The following is a 22,031-nucleotide window of genomic DNA, read 5'->3' as shown; positions in this document are numbered from 1 at the left end:
GTCTGTGCACTGACACTGTGCAGGACTGTGGGAATGGAAACCTGTGTGCTCTGACTGCACTTGTGTTTACACTGCAAACTGTCCGTGTTCTCCCCTGCTGACCTGATGCCAGCACTGGTAGCAGGGAGAGCACAGATAGAGCCCAGCTGGGGGTGCCTCGGCCTCCCCACCTGACCCAGAGCCACGGCTGGTGCTTTGGGGGCTGCAGAGGAGGTTCTGGGGGCAGAGCATCCCACACTGGTGAGTTACTGGGATGGTAACAGGATTACCTCCCACTGTCTTGTTTCCATAAGCACTTCGCAGGGGATAGAGTGTTCTCACTGCTTTGATGCAAATCCCTTCTGCTGGGAAAAAAGGCTGTACAAGGGCAGCTTTAAGATCTTTAGTGCAGCTTCACCATAACTGTTTCTGCAGGAACTGTGTTCTCCAGAATTGCCCAAGCTCTGTTACATGGTTTATTTTGTCCTGTCAGACAGACAGACCACAGTGCCCTGCCCAGCAGCAGCCTTGGAGCACATCTGTGGCCACTTTCTTTACTTATCTCTTTGCTCCAGATTTTTCCTTCCCTGTTTCTTTCTGTGCTGACTTTTCCTTCAAATACTTCTCGAGCTCCTGGTAGGGGCCGAGGAATCTGCGTACCATTGTACCTTTCCACCAGGCCTGCACCTGGAAGTGAGAGAGAGAGGCCTGAGGGGAAGTCACTTGCTGGGGTACCTGGTATAGCGCAATGCCTGGAGAGTCTTTCCTGTGCTCCCCAGCCACAGAAGGGAACGCCCAGGCCAGGCAGCAGCCTTTGGGCCTGTGCTGGTTGTGCCAAAGGCATCCACAGCTGGGCTGAGGGCAGCTGTTGCTGGTCGCAAGGGACAAGCAGGGGCACTGCCCCATGACCCCCCTCTATCACCTGGGCAGTGATATTTGCAGGAGACTGGCTGCTCCCCTTTCATTCCCATCTCAAACCTGCAGCCAGCTGCTGCCTCTGAGTGTACCCCAGCAAAAAGAACAGGCTTTGTCTTTTGCTTGTGCCACCACACACCAGCCAGCTTTCTTGGGCTGTTTTCTGCCTGGACAAAGCCCATGGCACAGGTTATTAACTCTCAGCTGCTGCTGGAGCAGCACTGCCTCAGCTTTGCTCCACTTTACCTTTAGGGCGCTCTTCAGCTCCAGGGCTTCCCGCTCTATTTGTTTTCTCTTGGCCTCCTTGTCTGACCGGTCAATGGTGATGGTTGCCTGGAATTCCAGGCACTGCAAGAAAGCACAGGGGTGGCAAAAGCCATGACAAACACATCCCCTTAACTGCAGGGTCAGCCTTCGGGTTCACTGTGTCCAGCTGCTTGCCAGGGCAAGGCTCACCTGGACCCTGGTGCAAGAATTGTTCCCCTCTGCTGCCTACACGTCTCATCCTTGCTACACACTTCCCACAGCCCTGCCAGGACTGCTCAGGCCCGAGGGTTGTGGTGTCTGTGTGCACCAGGGACCTCCGGGGCAGCCCAGGGACAATGTGTGAGTGGAGACTTTCCCCCCCACCTCCATTATTTGATCTTTCCTAAATCCACATGGCAAATGTTGCTCGGAGCTGCTGCCAAAGTGAAACCTCTCACGGCCTGGGTGTAATTAACCCCCTGATCCCTGTAAAATGGCTGGCTGATGGCTTCCCAGGCAACAGCTGGTGGTGAGGAGGACACTTGGTCCCCCAGGCTAAGCAGCAGATGATGTACAAACACACTTGGGACACTGAAATGAAAGTGTACAGAGTGAAAAATGAGCCCACAAGCCAGGAAACACCCAGCTCAGTCCCATCATCTCTGACCCACAGACAGTAGGAATGTTTACAAGTAAATTCCTTCTGGTTTTAAAACACACATTTTTCTAGATACTTCTCTTTGTTCTGTGCTGCTGCTCTGCTGTGATCAGAGCCCAGCAGTTAACCAAGAACCCAGTGGGGCAGGAATGGTTCTACCCAGAATCAGCTCCCTGATAACAGAGCTCTGTGCAGCTGGGAATGTGTGTCTGCAGAAAGGGATGAGCTGCCTTTTCCAGTCTCAGCCTGTCTTACCCTGATCTTGCTAGAAGGAGCAGATTTGTTCAGACTCAGGCAGCAAAGTAAGGTGAGGCGTACTGATGGGATGGGACAGTACCTCTGCCCCTCACAAAGGCTGTCAGTAGCTCTCTCATTACTTGCTGGTATTTGAAAATAGCTATAGGGGAAACATCATCATCCCTCCTTGATGTCACAGGTGGCAAATAGAAGATGACATCTCAGCTGTTGTCTTCCCAGGACCAGTGCTATAATCACAACCTGTGCCTCAAAATTACTAATTTTTTTCCATGGTCCTGGTTCCTTACCTAAATGAGTGTAGGAAAAAGCCCAATGCAGTTTTGCATGGCTGAACACTGAGATGCTCCTGATGTCTTACCTCCTTGGCAAATCTCTGCATTGTTTCCAAGTTTTCTGCCTTTAATGCTCTTAGATCATCCAGTTCTTCGTCTTTTGCATCAGTGTCTTTTTTATACTTCTCCATCCAGTATTCCAGCTTCTCTTCCACTTTCTGCATAGGGAGAGAGTGGTGCTCAGCATGGTGCAAAGCATGCACAGATGAGAGACTTGCTACTATTACATGGTCTGCTTTCAGGATGGTGGTGAAAGTCCTGTAAATTGTGCATAGTCAGTATTTTCTTCTCATCTTGAACAGATCAAACCCCTAAGACTACTCATAAATTACTGCAGGGTTAGTTTTGTGCGGTCAGTCCTGATGAAGCAAGTGGCAGCCAGAAGCCATTCTTTGTGTGTATACAGAAGGAGGGGGTTTTAAAAAGCACAGTTTGTCAGTGGGAAAGCTTTTATCCTCTGCCTGACTCCCTACCCACTTTCTGGATTAAGCTCAGCACACCAGGAATAAGGTCCCAGGGGACAGCATTTCACACTATTTCAGGTTGTGAACTTGGCTTTGTGTCACTCATGAATAGGGCAGGTGTTTCTGAAACAGTCACCCAGATGACTTCCTCCTATTCAGCAATAACTTCTCCATAGCAACCACCATGATTGCTTCCATGGAAAAATAATCTGAGGAAAAGCATCAATCTCATTACAGCATCACAGCTGGACACACAAGGGAGATGGAGGGCATGGTCATCCTCCTCTCTGCGGGCCCCTGCAAAGCCACCAGCTGCTGTCTGAGCACTGAGGGGCTGCTGCTGGGCCGGCTGCTGGCGGTCAGCCAGGCTCAGCGTGTACTTGGGCAGTCCTCCCACTGGGAGCATTGATCAGACCAAGGCTCTGGGGTACAGAGCACACTGTTCAGTTGCTCACAAAATCCAGCACTGCTTTGCACTCAAATTGCATTTTTAAAAATCTATTATCTCCTATTAAATTCTGTACTGGCAGTGACGTCAGGTGCCCTGCAGTAGTCCAGGTTTTCTTCCTGTCATACCATTTATGAGAGGCTTTGCAGCATTATTCACTGTAAAGTTATTCACTGTTAATGATGGGAATGCTCTGAATCTCTGAATCAACACCACAAGGACATTCATGCTGCTGAAAATGTGTACAATACCTGTGGGTTAGCAATGATCCAACCCCAATTCTTCCTCAGATAAGGCAGAACTGAACTGGCATTTTGTGTCATTCCCTCCTCAGTGTCCCTCCCCTCTGCGCAGCCCTTGGGTCTGTAAAGCTGCTGCCCTCGCTTTGGGCTCTTCACTGGGGTGCTGGGAGCCCCAGCTACTGCCAAGGAGCTAAATTCCAATTAGCCAAATACAACTATCTGAGAGAGGAAAAATCCGTAACACCTGAACAAACAATGTCATTCACTACATGAACCCTAATTTTAAGGAAATATATCTATATGTAGCAAATCCCAAGTCTTGGAGAGGTGGGTTAATTAAGCTTTGAGGATTACAAATCGTTCAAACTGCAGTGGTCATGAACCTGATACATTTGATGGAGCAATAACTGTTTTCCTTTAGGCACTAATTGATGATCTAGTGTTTATAGGTTGTTATTTTAAGCATTAGCTGACAGTCACACATACCTGATACTGCTGCGTGAGGAAATTTTCAGTCTCCATGTGGAGTTGAATCTCCTCATCAGTTTTGCTCTTCAAATTCTGTGATCAGAGCAAGCAGAACACGTGAGAGACAATGTTGGCGTGTATGTGTGTAGACACCCTGCTGCTGAAAGCTGAGTAAAAGTGCTGGAGGTCTGTGTGGTCCACAGATTTTTTCCAGTGATAAAATTAGCCGAGGCAGTCCTTGCCCCTGGGCCATCCATGAAAAAGGAAAAATTAGATCAGACTTTGATAAGTCAAAAAAAGATGTTTGCAAAACCAGAACAGTTTTCTAGTCCAGTTCACCTTATGGTCACACAAGCAGCTCTATCTGCATTATCTGCTGGGGGCACTGCTGGGAGCTCAGGCTGCCTGCGTTGCTAAATACCCTTGTAACAACCCCTTTGGATATACTTCTGGGTCTGGTTTTCTGACTACAGCATTACTTTAAGCATTCCCTGTCTCCTAAAGCCATGCCATCCTTGTTGCTGCTGTTTGCAGGATCATACAGAGAAACAGTAGAAGAGATAAAGGTGTCTAACCCCGATGAGTTTCCTGATCCAGTTCAAACAGTTGTGCTGGTGACTATAATGGAGAGCAGAAAGGGCATCTGGGGAGCCAGGGAGGGCTCTTCCCTTACTAGATGGAGATGCCTTCCAGTATGGGCCATGGGGAAGGGCTTACCTGGATTTCCTTCTCCAGGGCATTCTCTGCATTGCTGCACTTTTTCTGGGTTAGTTGGATCTGGAGATCTGTGTTTTTCTTCATGTAGTAGCTCTCTGTGTTCAATTTGGCCGTCTTCTCTTGGAGCTTACCTTTGAGGCGATCAATGATGTTATCTCGGTCCTAATGGAGACAAAAGCAGCACAAAAGCAAGCCTGGAGTCTGAGGTCAGCTCACAGTTTCTTAATCTCTCCACTCCCTGATAAGGTCAGAAGAGACAAAGCTATAGGCTTCACACTTTCCCTGAATGTTGCTCCATTTCAAGGAGCATTTCAAAGGTTAGTTTGATCTATAACCCATACAGATGGCAATAAACCCATCAGCAAGGAGTGATTGCCTTTGGAGACGTGGGGTGAGGAACAGAGTGGGACAAGAAGGCAGGCCTTCTGCTCTCTGGTCCAAAAATGTATTCAATCATGCTTAGGATAAATATGAAAAACAGCCAAATAATTTTAACCACTTTAAGTTAGGCTTTACTTTTACTAACCCCTTGGATTAGACCATCTCAGTGAGTGAGCGTCTGTAAGAGGAGGATAATGTCTCAGCCCCACAAAAGCCGAAGTTTGTTATCCTAAAGTATACTGTATTCCTTGGATTTATTTTTTTCTAGTTATGCAGCAACTGTATAAACGCAGCCTTAGGAACAGGTGCAAATCTAATCCTGACTTGCTCATATTTTTAAACAGCTCTTTCTTGAAATCTTACCAGGTAGATGCTGCCCACTTCTTTATGAAAACATACACCCAGGGCAAGGAGGCAGTGTCAAGGAAAAACTGGCTATGAGCTCCCAGCCTCTCCCCATGCCTTTGCTTTGCAACAGAGCTGAGCCTTTCCTGGGACAGAAAGCTCAGTTTTCTGTTCCCTGGAGTTATCCCATAGGCCAGAATCCTGAGTGGTTTGTCCAGCTTTTGGAGCGTGCTCAGGAAGCAAAGTGCATTTGCTCGATTTGGGATTGCTGTTTTGTTTACTCCTTTTTAACTAATTTATTTGAATAACAGATAAAGGTTCATTACCCTGGGGTTGGGACTTGGGACAAATGCCTGTAAAATGAAGACTTTTGCGTAGAGTTAAAAAGGTCATCAAAGCTTCCTGTGTAATTATGCAAGATCGATGTGAATGCACCCAACAGCTCCATTACAGCCTTTCTCTTTGCTTCCCTGCCATGCTGTGGTGAGTTTGATATTCATCAGCCGACCTCTGCAGCTGAAGATGAAATACCAAAGTGTTGGCATTTTTTGAAGCCCACATATCTTGTGTCTGAAGCACCTCACATTCCTTAGCTGTGTAAACATGGAAAAATGCCACAGGAAGAAGCCAGCTCAATAGGGCTGTGTTTGCAAGCCCTTGCAGCATGACTCATTTGGAAAAGGTTTCCTTATAAGAAGAGATTGGAATAGTTAAAAGGAAAGTCCTTCCCTCTGAACCCCTTGGCATACACAGGAAGAGTAGAGTACATTTATAAGGCTCAGGATAAGTGGGGCCCTTGGCTGGTGCTGTTTTGTGAGTTCAAAGGTGTTCGCATGTTTTTGAAGGTTTCAAACACTATTTTTAGATACTATTTTTATGGCCATATCATCATATGACTGCAGACAGCTACAGATATGAGCTGTTTGTGCCTTATTAAGTTTTCTGGTCATGGCCTTTATTATCCCTGGCATGAAATTTTGGTGGCCATTGGAGGAGTTGTGTTCCTGGTCAGTAGTCATGGGATGTGAGTGTACCACTCTATTTTGAGATTGTCTTTCTGGGTCATAGTGGGCTCGTGTCTAAATTGATGTACCAGCAGAGAGACTGAGGGGATGCTAATTTAAAAAAAGAACAAACCCACAACTTTCTGTGGCACTGAGGCTCAGGAAAGTCGAGCACTTCTGATGTCAGTGTGTTACTGCTATCTGCTAAAGATCTGCAAACTGGCCAGAAAAGAAGGGTTCAGCCTAGATTACAAAGTACTCAAGAGAGTTGGGGCAGAGCATGAACTTCTCACCAAGTTTTCTTTTTCATTTCACATTTTAGTAAAGAAAAAAGCGCTTTTGATTCAAGTGCCCCGGGCCTTAGGATAGGGTCCAGGATGGGGCCTATCTGCTCTGTTGTTTTCTCTGTTGAATGGCATGTCTGTGGTTTGGATTTGGTCTGCGGTGTTGTAAAACATCCTGGTTAGAGGTGGGGAGTCCGGGGGCTTGGTTACACAATCCAAAGCAGACGGGAAGTGAAATGCAAAACCCACTGGTGGTTTACAGCAGCGTCTGCCTGGCCAGGGAAAGCCGGCTGCAGGCGTGAGGGCAACTCCTGCTGCTGGACCTGGTGCTGTAGAGCTGGGGCATGTTTGAGATTTAGCTGCAGGTAGTAAACGCAGCAGTAAATGCCCACAAGCTGTGGGCACCATCTGCAGAGTGTGCTGTCCCCTGAACTTCAGAGACAGTAACTGGGAAAATGAGTTAATATTTATTCATTCGGGTTTATCATAGCAAAGGTCCACACCAGGACACGGAATGCTTTCATAGCTGATGCAGTAAATCTCTGGGCTGCTTACTTGGGATGACTTCAGCGTTGAATCTGCCAAACCAAATCATCCCTTGTGTCCAAAACTATCGGAAAACTGGCAGAGACCAAGATCAAAACCCAGGAAATAGTTGTCAGGAGCCAGTCTGCTTCACAAGCAGGTAAACAAGGTGATTTTCTCTGATCTCTTAGCTCACAGACATCAGCCCAGGGGCCTGTCTGCTGTCACCTGGTGCCACAGGAGTCTGCCCCACAGATGCTGTTTGGCTGCAAAAGCAGCTGCACTTAGCTGGAGACCTTATCCACACGCCTGTGTTTTCAGTTACTTTGATTTATCTCTCTTGTAAGTGCCACCAAGATCTCCCAGCTCTTCCACAGCAATTAGTGTTTAGTCATAAAATACAGCTGGTTACAAAAATAGCCCACAGGAGTAAACAGTCTGAGGAATTCTCCAGCAGTCCAATGCTGCCATTTGGCAGGGGAAGGAGTGCTGTGCTCTGTGCTGACAGAGGGCCCTGCTCTGCTTGCTCCCACACTGAGTGCTCAGAGCTCAAGGCTTTTCCTGGCAGCTGCAGCATCTCAGCTTGCAGGGCCTGGAGATGTGCTTGGATCCACACACCTGCTGCAGCCTGGGCTCGCTCCCCATAAACCACAACAGGCAGCCCTGCAGGCACTTCAATAAGGCTTTGCCTGCATCACTGTCCCAGCTCCAGAACACCCTGAAGGAATGTCTGGGCCCAAGGGACAGCAGGGCTGGCTGTCACCCGGTGTCAACAGAACGGCTTCTGCAGCCCTCAGCCAGCTCAGCGCCAATTCCAGCAGCTGCAGGAGAGCCCCAGGAGGGGCAGTTTGCTGGCACAGGGAGCAGACCTGTTGGCAGCAGCGCTCCTGTGGAAAATCCTGCCCCTCTGGAGCCAGGTTTGGATCTAGTGCTCCAGGTCCTGCAGCGCTCCTTGGGGCTCTGCCAGCAGTGAAGCTCAGGACCATCACAACCTTGTGCCTTCTACTGTAATCATTCTGTGCATATCCCCAGTAGAAACATGCACCATTTCACAGAATGCTCCACTGATGCATTTGTCCTCGTGGGAGAGGAAAAGGGAAGAAATATGGTGGGTTTTAATCTTACTGCTAAAAGCACAACTGAGTGGTGCACTGATACAGTGGATCTGGGCGTGTTATGACAACTGACAAAGAATTAAAGTTACAGACCTGTTTTCTCTGGTACTGTGGTGCAATGGCTGGGACTTCTGTCTGTTTGGTAGCTGTAACATTACTGCTTGATATAAAATGACACCACTACTTGCATGCATGTATGACATGAGTACACCACAAAATCTACAGGACGTAAAAAGTCTTTGGGGTGAAGAGCAATGCAGGAATGCTAAAGTTTACATTTCTAAATTTTTATGTTAAGATGCATAATCCATATGATATTAATCTGTTTCAAAACCTGCACAGACTGCTGTTACTTGTCCAGGAAACCAGAGAAAGTGAGAATTTTTATAGAAACTAGAAAATGAACACTGCAGCAGCAAACAGACCCCCTGCAGCCAAACCTGAGCTACCAATGCTGCTCCTGCACAGAGAGGTAAGAACAAAACCAGATGGATCATTTCAGCTCCTTTAGAGACATCAGTGCTTTCCAAGAGAAAAGAAAACAAAATAAAGAAGAACATTTAGCATTTGATTTGTGTTCCATTAGAAAGAAAAATGAGCTAAGCAGGCTAATACACTATTAATTAGAATCTTATTAAGAGGTAGAAAGGCTGAAAATACAAATTCACAGCAACATGAGTGAGACAAAGGCCATGTTTTTCTGGTTCCAGGATTACATTTGCTCGCTTTTGTTTTCTCAACCATGTAGACTTTTGTTTACAGGTCTGTGCATTATTACTGTTGTTCAAAGTACTCCAAAGTCAGCGAAGCTGTATTTTTATTTTTAATTAGTTGGCAAGGTGACAAATCATGCAAGTGTCTGTAAAACTGCCTATGGGAAAATCCCATATGAAGCAAAGAGAAATTATTCTCCCTTGGGAGACATAGTGAGACACCATTATTTTTGGCACAGGAGGAAAGCAGTACTTTAAAGTAGTCTTGTCTTTGATTTGTTATCAAAGCTGAAACTATAAGGAAGCTCAGAAAAGGACTTTTAAGCTTCTAATATTAAAAAAAAAAAAAATCCCAGATGAGTGCAAATCCCACTTGACAAGGCAAAACCCAAGAACTGAATTAGCACTGAAGGGACAAGGAGAAGAGCCCCCTCCCAGCACAGGAGCTACACACCTTCTTATGACCACAGGAGGTAGGAGAGGTGCAGGGCAGGACACAGAGAAGTGTGTGCAGAGTGCCAGGACATTGCTGCTGGTACAAAACAGGATGATTACAGCCCCTGGGAAGGCATTAAACCAGGACTGGGTACATATATTGTGTGCATGGACATGGTGAGGTTTGAAGAGCTCTACATAGAAGGAGAACTACCTCATCACATTCACCAGCTTGGGGTATGGGAGAGCAGGAACTTCCCAGGAGCCATCAGAGTCTGACTGAGAAGGGACAGTATGAGAAGCAAATAGATCCTTCATATTTTTTACAGCCATTCTGTATTTACAATTAAACTTTCTATGGCATGTGCATCCAGGCTGCCAACACAAAACCTTCATGTTCTACAAACCAAACTTCATCAGCATGCCTGGGGCTTAAAATTCCTCTCTGTAGTCAACTATATCCTGGCTTGATTACTGTCCACACTTTTGTCCAAAGACAAAACTCAGTGACACCAATTCTTTCCTCAGATGCCCTTGCTGTCCTCTTGCTCACCACTGAACCAAGTGTCAGATTCTTGTTCCTTCCCCCAGCCCCTGTACAGCTCTGCCCCAGCTTGCCTTCTGCTTGTTTGCTATCACACATCTCCTGCCTCAGGAGGCAAGGCTATGTTTCCATGTTGAGTGAGCATTAAGTCTGAGCTGTCTGATGAGCATCAAAGTGACCGGTGATAAGTCATTCAATTGATCTGTACTTGTGTAGCAAGTCTGACATTTCCAGAATGCCCCATATTTACTGTGCATGCACACACCATTTGCATGATGCAGACAGAAGGGCTGAAGCTTTCCAGAAAGATTAAGTTGACAGCATATGTGCAATAACATTGATCTGCCCTTGTGTAGGCATGTTCAGGATTTTCTGATGTCTGGAAGCCTAGAAAAATAGATTAATAGAATGACACTTTCTCCAGATGAAAATGTAGGTAGAAAAATGGCCTGTCCCTATGATAGGTGTCTGTCTTTCTCACTCTCTTTGGCACACTTCCTTCTGTGCCAGATGCTCTGTCATGACTGAGTATGACAGAACCTTAGATACTGTTATCTGCAGATAACCTCTTTCTTACTGATTGCAGATATCTGTGCTTTGTCACTCCCAGCAGTGTTTTTGGGATATTCTAATTTGACCATGGTCTCATGATTATGAGCATTTTGATTTCCCATTTGAAAATCATCAGACACTGCTCTTAAAATCATTAGTGGGCTTATTCCAAATACAAATCTTTATTGTAATTATTCTACTTCTATACTCCTAAGTGATGGCTCAATATGTATGGACATGGCGTCTCCAAGTGCTAGTTCCTGGGCAGCAGAGGCCAGCTTGCTAACAGGCTTCCCCATGGCAAGATGCCCAGTGCTAAGTGCTCTCACCTGAAGGTCTGTTTCAGCTTGTTTCTTGACATCTTGCAGCTGTTTCTGGAGTGCCTTTATCTCCTTCTTTCCTTTTTCCTCCCTGAAGTGGGAAAATACAATCACTTGAATATATCAAAAAAGACAAGAGCTGTTTACCTAGAAGAGGAATTTCCTGTCTCCTGATACATTGTGGTAAGATAAACAGAGACTTCTCACCAAAACTACTGACTTGCTCAGTAAATCCTGAAAGAAGAGGTGCACAGACTGAGCAAGGCAGATGGGAACAAAAGGGAGAATAAGCCAAAAAAACGGGATGCTCTTGTTGGAAGCCTGGAATGGATTTGAGGATGATGCAATTCCTGTAGCAGAGAGGGAAGATGTCTGTCATTGGGTCACAGTTTCTACATTCAGGCAAAATTGCCCCTGATTCTAGGCAGAAGCAAGCCTGAGCAGCAGTGCCAAATTGTGTCTTTATGTGTATGGAGAATGTTTCTTTCATATCAGACTTAAAATCTGCCAAAGAACACTGCCATTGGTTCTGAGTTCCATAAAGGGATCTGAGTGAAGACCAAAAGCTAGAGAGGGGTTCATCTGTCTAAAACAAAACAGATGCATTAAATGTTCTAGGTATTATTATCTTATTTCACTCAGAGTGCACCTCTAAGCTTTTATGCTTATGATTAGTTTTAAAACCAGTAAATACTACAGTTGGCCCCTGAAACTTTGTATCCTATCCCAACCTTACAATCACACTTACATTTCATTTTCAGAGTCCTTATCTGGGTGACTGATGAACAAAAGCTCCTGATAAGGAGTCCCCGTCGTCTCACTGCAGATGGCTTTTAGAAAAGTGTATTTACACAAAACCAGGCAAGTATTTATTATCTTGAAAGACAGATCAAGTACATTCCATGCAAAGAATGTATAGTACAACAGAGTGGCTAGATATAACTGACAGAAGGGGACAAAAAGGATTATGTCCTTTCTGATTATAATTTGTCTGCTCTTTTCTACCTTTCAGTATTGGATAGTTACTACACAACCAATTGCTACTGTCATTCTTGCTTTCTGTCCCTTCCACGGATAAACAATAAATCCCTTGGTTTTGGGCAGTGGAAGAGTGGGGTTTCATACTTGAAGTCACACATTCCACTGGAAGCTGGGGATTTGCCCTAGAAGCAGATCCCTGAGCCACCATAGGAGCTGTTCCAGTAGGCTGGACTCCTGACAAATCACGACTTAGAGCAGCTTTGCTGTGCACCCTCAATGATGGGCCCGAGCTGCTACATTGAGGTAGCTTTAAAGTGGTTAAATACTTGTCTGATGACTGTGATTCTCTCTGACAGTCTTGGGATTGGACCAGAGCTTTGCATGCTAAAAAACCACCAAACCTCTAGAGCTCAAAAGTTTGAGCTGAGATGATAACAAATGTGTACTCTGAAAGATTTGGGACAGAAGAGGATCTACAGTACAGTGGCTGGTGGATTAGCCCTAAATAAGACAACTCCTCTGTCACCATCTGTGCTAACCCCTCACTTCTGCTGGGAAAAGGGAGTCTATTAGCATATTGGGTCAGAGCAGATTCTCCTGGGCATCAGACAACCTAAACGCCATATGTTGCTGGCCCTGATTTGAACAGATTCTCTGACTTTCACTGGGGACAGGAGTTAAAGATCAAGGAGCTCCTACATCACATTATGTTTTAATTGAAGTGAGGCATTTGCACTAATGCAGCTACTGCTGTCCGCTGTGGTCAAAGCTCGGGCCATTCCTAGCTCACATCAGTATCAGACCCATCCACTGTTTCTCTCCAAAGGGGAAAAAATTGCAGTTTGTAAAGCAAACAGAATAATTCAAGATGAAAAAAGTGGAATCCCTTCTGTATTTTGGTTTTGTTGGGTTTTATTTCCTTTTCAGCACGTACTGAGTGGGAATGGGTTCGGCTTGCAGCATTTAAACAGGGAAGAACTGAACACAACACTGACCTGATGAGGATGTCATAAAGCTTGCTCTTTTTTGCCTTCTCTCTCTCATTAGCATCTGTTAGGGTACTAAATGTTCCTGTTTCCTCCATCTTTTTAATAGTGATTGTAATTACATCACTTGCATACTGCCTGCCAGGAAGAAAAGGAACACAACAATACTTTACAGGTGCTGGTAGTACAGTGTCTAGCACTTTTATCCATTACTGTTTACAGTAAAATGTAAGGAAATAAAAGATCCCTTTTCTGGTCTTATGTCCTATCAAACCCAGGAGTGCTTCTCCCATGGTATCTGCTTATTGTACGTCCGGAGAGCTCTGTATTAGGAATTGGTTGAAGCTTTTAATTTAAAAATGCTGCCCTGCATGCTACTCTGGGAAATTGCAAAGAGGCACAAACATATCCGTGCTGTGCCAGACAGTGTTGCCATTAGGAAGAAGGCCACTGGCCTGCAGTAGTGATGACAGGTGGATCTTGGAAAATGAGATTTGGGGATGCAATACGTGGGCTTGTCCAGTTTATTGAATGTCATGATGCATGTGGCATTTACATTTTAGCTGCATTTGCCTCATTTGTGTTAGAATTTTCTTTAAGCCTTTTGTTGAAATGACATGAAATGAGAGAAGCCAGGATGCAGAAAAACGCATACTGAACATTCAGCTCTATAATCTCTTTCAAACCAAAGGCTGCTGGTATTTCTGCAAATCAAGGCACTGGATTAGGTGAATAAAGTTCGTTTTAAAAAAGAAAGAAAATCTTTAGTCTTTATATACATTACCTGTTCTATAATGGCTATAACTGCCACAGAAGCTGTTTGCCCTGCAGAATGACTGAGTTCAAAAACAAGGCTCAGATCTCCCTTTGCCTGAGACCTGCTAAGGGAATCTGACTCCAGGTACCAGAACATGAGCACTGATTAGTATCTGGCATGATTTCCACCCAGGCAACCATTATCAATGAGGTATGTTTTACAGCTCCATTCAAAATAAACTGCTGGTCATTAGGTAGCATCCAGAGGCAAGCAAAGGCCAGAACTAGATGGCCTATGAAGGATACTACTGCTACCCTTAAAGGAACTCCTTCCAGACAGACATTGATGTACTCTGGCAGTGGGAGAGCAAGGAATTTGCATTTTTGCTTTCAAGAGATAGACTGAGAACTTTACAGCTTTAACCATCCCCAACAGGTGCTTCACTCACCTGTCAGCATAAATTTTTCTGAGCTTCTGTGCAGCCCGAGTGGGGCATTTCTTGGAGCTTTTGGAAGGATGACGGGTGCTTTTTTGATCTTCAGTTTTCCCCTGCTGCTGCTTGTGTTCAGTGCTTTTCAGGGTCGTGGAGGTAACTGTTTTCCCACTCTCTTGCTTTGCTGATGTAAGCTCTGGGGAGTTAATCTCCAGCTCCTCCTGGATCATTTCTTTAATTTCCTGGATGGGAATGAAAGGGGATAAGGAAAATAAGAGAATAAGGGAAGAGGGAAAAGGGAATAAGAGGGACCTGTTTGTACATTACACAGCAGAAATAAACCCTCTGCAACATTATGTGAGAGAAGGAAAATGAGTAATAAACTAGAATGAAGCTATACTGAGAGTAGCTGATAGTGCATGTTACATCCTGCAAAGAGTGGAAGATCAGAAACATTTATGTTGGTCAGTTTTGAGCACACAGTGTAGTTCATTGAAGTTTATGGGCTCAAAACTCCTAAAGTGACAGGATTAAAAAAGGCCTAAAAAGGTGAATTCATCCAGTCCAAGAGATGATTGTTCAGATTGTTCTTAATCTGACATGTTCCAAATTACCTCCAGCAATGGAGACTACACACCCTCCTGTCAGTGCCAGCACCTCACAACTTTCTTTACCATAAGAAAGTTTTGTCACCTCAACAGCATTTGAACCCCTGGCTTGTTGTCCTGGTCTCTGTAGGCACAGCAAACAAGTCATTCCCTCCTTTTTTTGCACCAGTTTTTGTGTACTGGAAGATTGTTAGCCTGTTTCTCCTCCTTCTTCTCTCCATCTTAGACATTTCCCACTGCCTGTCACCACAACCTTTCCCTACAATATTATTGTTATAACTAGAGCTGTGTGGAAATAAAGGTGATAGACTTTCTGTCTGCTATCTGCTTAGCAGGTTTTTTGAGAGTAACAGCAGAGAAAATGTAACATTAATTCAAAGGAGAAATTCAAAATACTGGCGGCTCTCTTCTTCATGGAAAGGTATCTTGTGATTGAGTACAATTTCATTCAAAAAGCAAAAGCCCCCAAAAATACAAAAGCACACTATAAAATCAGCTAAGCTCTTGCTTCTAGGAATTTCTCTGCTTTATGTGTCATGGATAAAATGCAGGTGTATACACTGGGACATTAAAAGGGCACATTTTCTTGCCTGCTTACCAGCATTTCTGTGGCTGAACACTTCATAACAGCACTGCTGACTCCAGCTAACACAGTCCCTGCCAGCCCCATCCCAGTCTGCAGCTGCCTGCTCCCCACCCCGGCTGCTTGGGGAAGCAGACAGAGAACTCGCTGTGATGAAACATTTTCCAGCAAAAAGGAAAAAAAAAAGTTATTTTTAGCAGCACCAGTTCTCAGTCCAGATCCTTCCACAACCCCACACACATTTGTGCCAGCAGAGCAGAGTGGGCAGAGCAAAAACAAGTGGTCAGGGCAGCAGCTGTGGATGCCAGGAGTACTTCCAAGAAGTTACTTGTCATGCAAGGCAAGCAAGGCTCTGTCAGTTGTCTAAGGTGCTGGTGCAGTCAGTGAGGGCATTGCAAGGGGCTGCTTCATGCTGAGTGTTTTGGACAGCTCTGGATTGGGATGGATCAGCCTCTGGCAGTGTCTGACTCATCAGTGACTAGAGAAGGAGACTAAGTGACTACATGCTTAATTTTTGGACTGTTAAATTTACATTAAACAAATCACATGCAAAGTATACACAGACCAATGAAAATTGCATTGTTAATTAGTAAAAAAAGGGCTTAAATAGCTGGCTGGTGATGGCTGTACTTCAGAAAGAACTAATTTTGGCAAACAAACTGTTTTAATATCATGTAGATTTTATGAATGTTCTGGTATATGTTTTTTAATGTCTGGAAAAGTTCAAGACAGGCAATAACTGGGTTGTCTGTAAACAGTAGGAACTTACACACTAATCATCAACAAATAAGTATGTAAAAGCAAGAAGTTTGAAAAGTGCATATGTCACCATCTGTGTAGTCTCCTAAGTGCTTGTCTGTTGCCCAAAATTCAGCAAATAGAAAGGCTGCCTCCCTCTATGGCATGCACTATGTGAAGCAATGTGCAAGAGCATCCAACCTGGAAAATCAGTGAGGTGCTGGCCAACATTGTGATTAATCCTCTCAAAAATGTCATCGGTTGAAATTTAGATCTCAGTCTTTGAAGATGCTGTTGATTTGTCTGACTGACAGAGTTCCAGGGTGCTTTGTAAATACAGATCTTCTTCAAATACAGTGAAACCAGCCAAATGTAAACTGAGAAACAGGGAGGAGTAGAAAATTACAGAGCACCATAGTTAGCAAGTAGCTTCCCTAAGCCATTTTCTTGTTTCTAATTGTTTCCTTCTCGATTTGTTCTGACATCTTTAAGAACACAAGTAGGGTTTATAACCTGTGAGAAAGTTGTGTTCTAAGAAGTGACTTGGTGAAAAAGAGCCTCTGTGATTGAAAAGTGAAGGTGTTTTCTCTATAATTTAAGTGTACCTTCGTTAGGTTTATCACCCTGAGTCTGTGTGGCTGAAGAGGACAACTCCTGCTGTCCCAGAGATATGCTCTTTCTCTGTGTTTTGCTGCTGGCACATAAGAAAGGGAGAAGCATCCTCTGGGATGAGGCCAGCTCCCAAGAGTCTTTCAGGGGAACAGTGCCCTCTATGGCACAGTCTCAGCATCGTTCCCGCCCTGAAATTCACTGTAACTCCAGCTGCTGCTGCTGCTTTGCCCATGGGCTTTTTGAAGAGGTAATATGGAAAGGAAACACGTAGAAAAACATGATTTTCCTTCCTCTGGCATTCTTAAGTGGTACATTAGACAGAGTGAGCGTCTTTAAATGTCAAAACTCAGATCTCAGTTTTTATTGCCATCCTGGTTGTGTATTTTTTTTCATGAGTTCATCTTAAAAAGGCTTCAAACCTGCTAAAACTGGAAAGAGCCTGCTGTGTCTTTTATAGTCCACAGTACGTAGAGCCATTTACCCCTCAGGATGATCTCATCCTGATTCCTGTGTCTTAACAGCTACCAGAAATGTCACAACACCTTCCTCCACTGAGGAAATGCCTGAGCATTAGGAATTCTTCTCTGTTCTTCATATCTCTGCCCAATTGTCTTAGTTATGATGCCTATTAGAAATCAATTATAATTAATGATCACTGAGAGAGGGTAGTTACTATATTTTGAGGTGCATCTTTCTTGATACATTGTGGGAACAAAAGGAACTTTGGCATGGACTTAGAGAGGAACAGAATTTCCCTGGTTTTGAGTACTTTGAAATAACCTATACATTTCTATTTTAAAAAGAGCTGTGTATCTATATAAGAACCTACAGATTTTTGCTTCCTTTTCCCCAATTCTTTGCTTGTTGTCTACCCACGGAGATTTTAGAATTATAATCTCAGGAACCTCATCTTGGATCAGTAGTGTCCTTTGCACAAAGTCTTGACCAAAGCTTCTCAGTGATGCTGCAGTACAAATATTAAAATTAGGTCACTTTTATTGTGTTTCTTCACTCAAGAGTCATGGAGCATTTACAGAAAATATATTTGAGTTAATTTTTTTAAAATGCTGGTAAAAGATATAAAACCAAGACAAAGAAAAAAAAAAGATATGATATACATCTTTTTAAGCAGTGGCACATACATGGCTGACTTGTGTCTTGTCCTCATGTGAAACTGGCGTGATATATCCAAGAATTGCAAGTTGATCCACACAGTTCTCCAGCACAGCACTAAACATCAGAGCTTCCAGATGAGTGATTTTTTCCATTTGTTTAGTCTCTGTGCTCTTGCTAGGAGGAACAAAGATAAAAGATACCAATCAGAAAAATGCTATGGTGTTAGTAATGTCAGTAACAGTAGATGAAACTAAAGGTAGACCCGAAATAGCCTTATTTGCAGCCTTACATATACTTCCCTGGCTTTGTTTATAACCTTCCATCCACTGTTTATAAGAGGAGATGTGCTCTGCTAATGGCTGCATTCAGGGACAGTGGGAATGTTTAGCTTTTGCAAAACAAAGAGGTCCTGGTCCCTCCTACAGCAGATCTGGGTAGACAGGCTGAGAAAGGAATGAGTATGGAGGGCACAAACTGGGTGAGGTGCCTCATTATTCAGTTCAGCAGGGAGCAATGGTTCATAGTGGACTTTGGGAAACAACAGAAGAGCCTTTTTAAAAGAAAAAAAATAAATCCATATCTTATAAAGTCTCAGATGGTGAACCTTCATGCTCTAATCATTCCTCAGTGTTAATGTGTAGCCCTCACACTTCTATGATCCCAGTCCCCTCTCAGTAGGAACTGTTACCATCTTAAGATGCTGAAAGTTAAACAAGAACCAATACCTGGACTAAGTAAACAATCTTTAACTTTCTGTATTATGTTATTTAAACTTGCATTTCAAACATGAAACTGCTCTGACATATACTTAAGCACTCCTTTGCCTACTTACAGTTGGAATATTGTAAAAGTATATATAAGGAAAGGTGGAAATTCACTATTAATCCAAAAGTACCTAAGAAAACACTTGCACAACAATGGAGAATTTCTCTGAAAATGTCAATGTTTTGATATGCTATTGGACAATCCCTCCAACCCTGTACATACAAACCAGGTATTTCTTGTACAACACGTAGCACAACTGCAGTCTCAGATGGGTGAGATCCTGAGGGTCATTGCAATGGAAGTATCAACAGCCACTAACAAAATCTTAATTTGGCTGCTCTATCTACAACTGGATTTGTGCCATCTGTAAAACCCTTGCATAAGCATATCCTAAGCCTGCAAAATATTACAGTCCAACCTGTAAGCATGCCAAGGAAATACATCGGACAGTCCCTGTTAGGAAAAGACATGGCCATATTCTATAAAAATCAAAGAGGCTTGGATGCAGCTGTGCTCTGGATCACTGGAAATCAGTGATATTTCATAAGCAAGTGTTTTAAAAAATGCGTAATTGCTATAACCTCTCTGAAGCTGTTATCATTTGTCTTCCTCCTTTTTTGTTGTTTTTGTTGAAGAAAATATGTAATTTACAGTTGGACCATGAAGTTAATTTCACTTGGCAGTAAAGAAAGGCCACTTTTAAGTGCAGGCTTATTTGATGTCTGTTAGTACAGAATAGGTTAGCCAAACAAAAATAACTCAGATTTCTCACATTTATTTCCTGGTGTCCCTGTCTGCTGCAGGAAGCTGTCTAATGCAACATGTGTTGAAATGTGCTGTAAGAGGACATGGCTCTCCCTGGGGATAAGATTAGAAACTGTGCATGGGGTAGTGACTGGGATTGCTCTCAGTAAATCCATAGGAAGAGCAGATACCAGGGAGAGACAGAGGTATTTAAATTAAAGGATAATACTGCTCTGGGTCAAAGGAGAGTAATTTCCTCTAAGCCAGGCAATTATGATAAGGTTTCTATCTCCTGAATGGATGAAAATACAGAACAGCTTTTCAGACAAGGTAATGGTAGAGGCACCCTGATTTATTTCAAGAAGCTTGTTTAAATCATGGCAGGAAAAGATAACAGCAAAGTAGTGATTCTGAATATTATCAATATGTTCACTATACTTGTGTTGTTTGTACCCACGTACCTAATTAATTCCTCTGAGCAGGGCTTTTGATGGTCACCTAGGACGAAGAAGGAACTGATTTCATCCCTTTGCTTCTGAGGTTTTTTTCTCTCTTTTATCTTAATTATAAAAAAAAAAGTAACAACTTCAGATAGGAATCTGATAATAGCATTAACAAAAAAATAGCAAATAATCTGTATAATACACTAAACCCATCACTTTCCTTTTCAACCTTAAAATCAATAATAGAAGTGGAGATGCAGTGTTTTTACATCAAGAAAGTCAGACAGTGTCTCCAGTCAACAAGCACTAATAAAATATTTTTCAATGTTTTACCCATTTTTATCTTTTTCAGCAATCCATGATCCATATTTTGAGTCTAAACAACCTAAAAATAATCTATTACATGTGGAGTTCTAATGCTAAAAATATGGTGAAAAAAGATGTGTTGGGAGATAGCTGTGACAGATGATTACAGCGGCATTTTTGGAAGAAGAAATAACACATACAGCTCTCATAGGAAAAAGGGACTTATTTGGGAACAAAGGAGGATGCAACAGCTTTTCCTCTTTTCCATCAGCAGCTTCTGACCAGGAGAGAATTAACTCGGGATATTAATATGTTTTAAGAAAGCTGGCAGCTGGAATGTTTCTCTAAAGCTCCTTTGCTGCTTTGCTCCTCCTGTATATCTTCTCTTATATCCATATCCTTGCTCAGCAGATCCATGTGCCAAGCCGGTAGGGCCTGGGCTTATGTTAACTTGGAATTGAGAAGGAAACCACTGTCTGGGGCATTAGGAAACACTACAAATATGAGCTGCTTGCTCTGGATTTTAATGTCAACACAGTGCCCTCAGATCATCCACTGGCATCGCCCTTCATTGCTGTGTTTGCTGAACTCCCTCATTAAACTCTATTAATAATACTTTAAAAAAAAAAGAAAAAGAAAAAAAAGGAAGAAGTATGTGAAGGATTCAGCTTTCCCCATGAGTTTTGGTTGACATTCTTTCCCTGCTGATCTAAAGGGAAAGAAAAACATATCAAGTAATAATTTTTAAAACAACTGTATAAAAGGTCTGGCTTCCTGTTCCTCTGGGGATTGCAACTCCCTCTGCTGTGTGAGAGTTCTGGATGTACATTTCTCCCACTCTGCTGCCTGATAAATGAAAATGGATTCAAGAGCAGCATTTTGTGCAGCATTCCTGGTAGTCAAACAAAGAGACTCTGGTTAATTCCAGTGAGAAAATGCATAGCTGAGAATGTCACATCTCCTTTAGCTCTGTTTGGCAAGTGATTGGCAAAGAGAAATTCTGAATATCTACAGGAGCAGCAGCTGAGCCAGAAATCACAAATAGCTTCATTTTTACCAAAGAAAGGGCTCTTGGAAAGCAAAATAGGTGTGGCCTTACACAACTCTGCCTCCTGCTAGAAATGTTAGAACAGCAAGGTGCTGATTTGGGGGAAAAAAAAGGGGCGGGCAGGGGGGAAGGGGCAAGAAAAGGAGAGGAAAGGGGAGGAATGGAGAGAGGAAGGGGAAGAGGAAGGGAAAGGAAGGTATGGGAAGAGAAGGAAAGAGAAAGGGAAGAGGAACATCAAGGTTCCTCAAGGTTTCCCTTCCCCTCACCTTCCTTCCCCTAAATCATTTTAAGTGCTCTGAAAATGCACCTGAATTTCTGGCAATGTGAGGGAAGTGACAGAAATCAGGAGCGAATAACCCTGACGTGGGCAAATAGGCAAGTACACGCTTCTAGATCTTAGTTAGGAAAACACAGGAATGTGAGACTTGGTTACAGGGATTTCAGTGTCGAAATATGCTTTTTGTCTCCAAGGCGATATCGGGAGTAAAATAAATGTCGAGAGGATTCACTGATTCAGGGTGAGAACTGAGGATGACGGGCAGGGCCCGGAGCCCACCCCGAACACCAAGGGCTGCTCTTCCCCTCCGCGCTGCCTCTTCGGGCTCCTCGGCTCGTTCCACCGCCGCGGCCGGTTTTCATTCGCCCTGCCCAGCCCGGCCCGGGCTCCCCTCAACCTCCCACCGGAATTTGCCCTCATTTCCCCCGGTCCCCGGTCCCGGTCCCGGTCCCGGCTGCCCTCACCGGGGTGCACCACCCGTCTCCAAGGTAACCACCACGCTCTGGGGCCTCGTGGGGTTGCCCAGCGGGTGCCTGCGCGGCGGGGCCGGGGCCGCCCCTCCCGGGATCGCTCTTCCGGGGATCATCCCCGGGGAACGCGGGGACGGGACACGGGGCGCTGCGGAGACGGCGCGGGGCCGCTGTACCCCCTTCACCGACTCGGTGCCGCCCACTCAGGCAGCGCTCGGG

General features: G+C 44.2%; 1 protein-coding gene across 1 annotated transcript; it reads right to left on the bottom strand.

The window, feature by feature from the left end:
• Positions 1 to 309: 309 nt before the first annotated feature.
• On the bottom strand, positions 310 to 21,914 carry IQCG (IQ motif containing G). The gene is made up of 11 exons (XM_039557180.1): positions 21,807 to 21,914; positions 19,730 to 19,827; positions 17,786 to 17,933; positions 14,118 to 14,344; positions 12,922 to 13,050; positions 10,955 to 11,036; positions 4,728 to 4,889; positions 4,029 to 4,103; positions 2,415 to 2,546; positions 1,141 to 1,242; positions 310 to 666 (listed from the first exon to the last, which is right to left on the bottom strand). Exons 3-11 carry the CDS (start codon positions 17,909 to 17,911, stop codon positions 538 to 540), a joined length of 1,164 nt encoding a protein of 387 aa, XP_039413114.1. The 5' UTR covers positions 17,912 to 17,933; positions 19,730 to 19,827; positions 21,807 to 21,914; the 3' UTR covers positions 310 to 537.
• Positions 21,915 to 22,031: the final 117 nt, after the last annotated feature.

This window comes from Corvus cornix, chromosome 9 (assembly GCF_000738735.6).
Source record: "Corvus cornix cornix isolate S_Up_H32 chromosome 9, ASM73873v5, whole genome shotgun sequence".
Taxonomy (NCBI): Eukaryota; Metazoa; Chordata; class Aves; order Passeriformes; family Corvidae; genus Corvus; species Corvus cornix.
Note: the sequence above shows the minus strand (reverse complement) of the source record. Positions and strands in the feature narration are given on the sequence as shown.

What these genes read in the sequence shown, in the direction of transcription:
- IQCG (XM_039557180.1), bottom strand. Translation starts at nt 17,911, where the DNA reads ATGGAAAAAATCACTCATCTGGAAGCTCTGATGTTTAGTGCTGTGCTG. An exon ending in ACAAGACACAAGTCAGCCAT is followed by an intron (nt 14,345 to 17,785) that starts GTATGTGCCACT and finishes ATTCCCATCCAG; the next exon opens with GAAATTAAAGAAATGATCCA. An exon ending in CTTTATGACATCCTCATCAG is followed by an intron (nt 11,037 to 12,921) that starts GTCAGTGTTGTG and finishes TTCCCACTTCAG; the next exon opens with GGAGGAAAAAGGAAAGAAGG.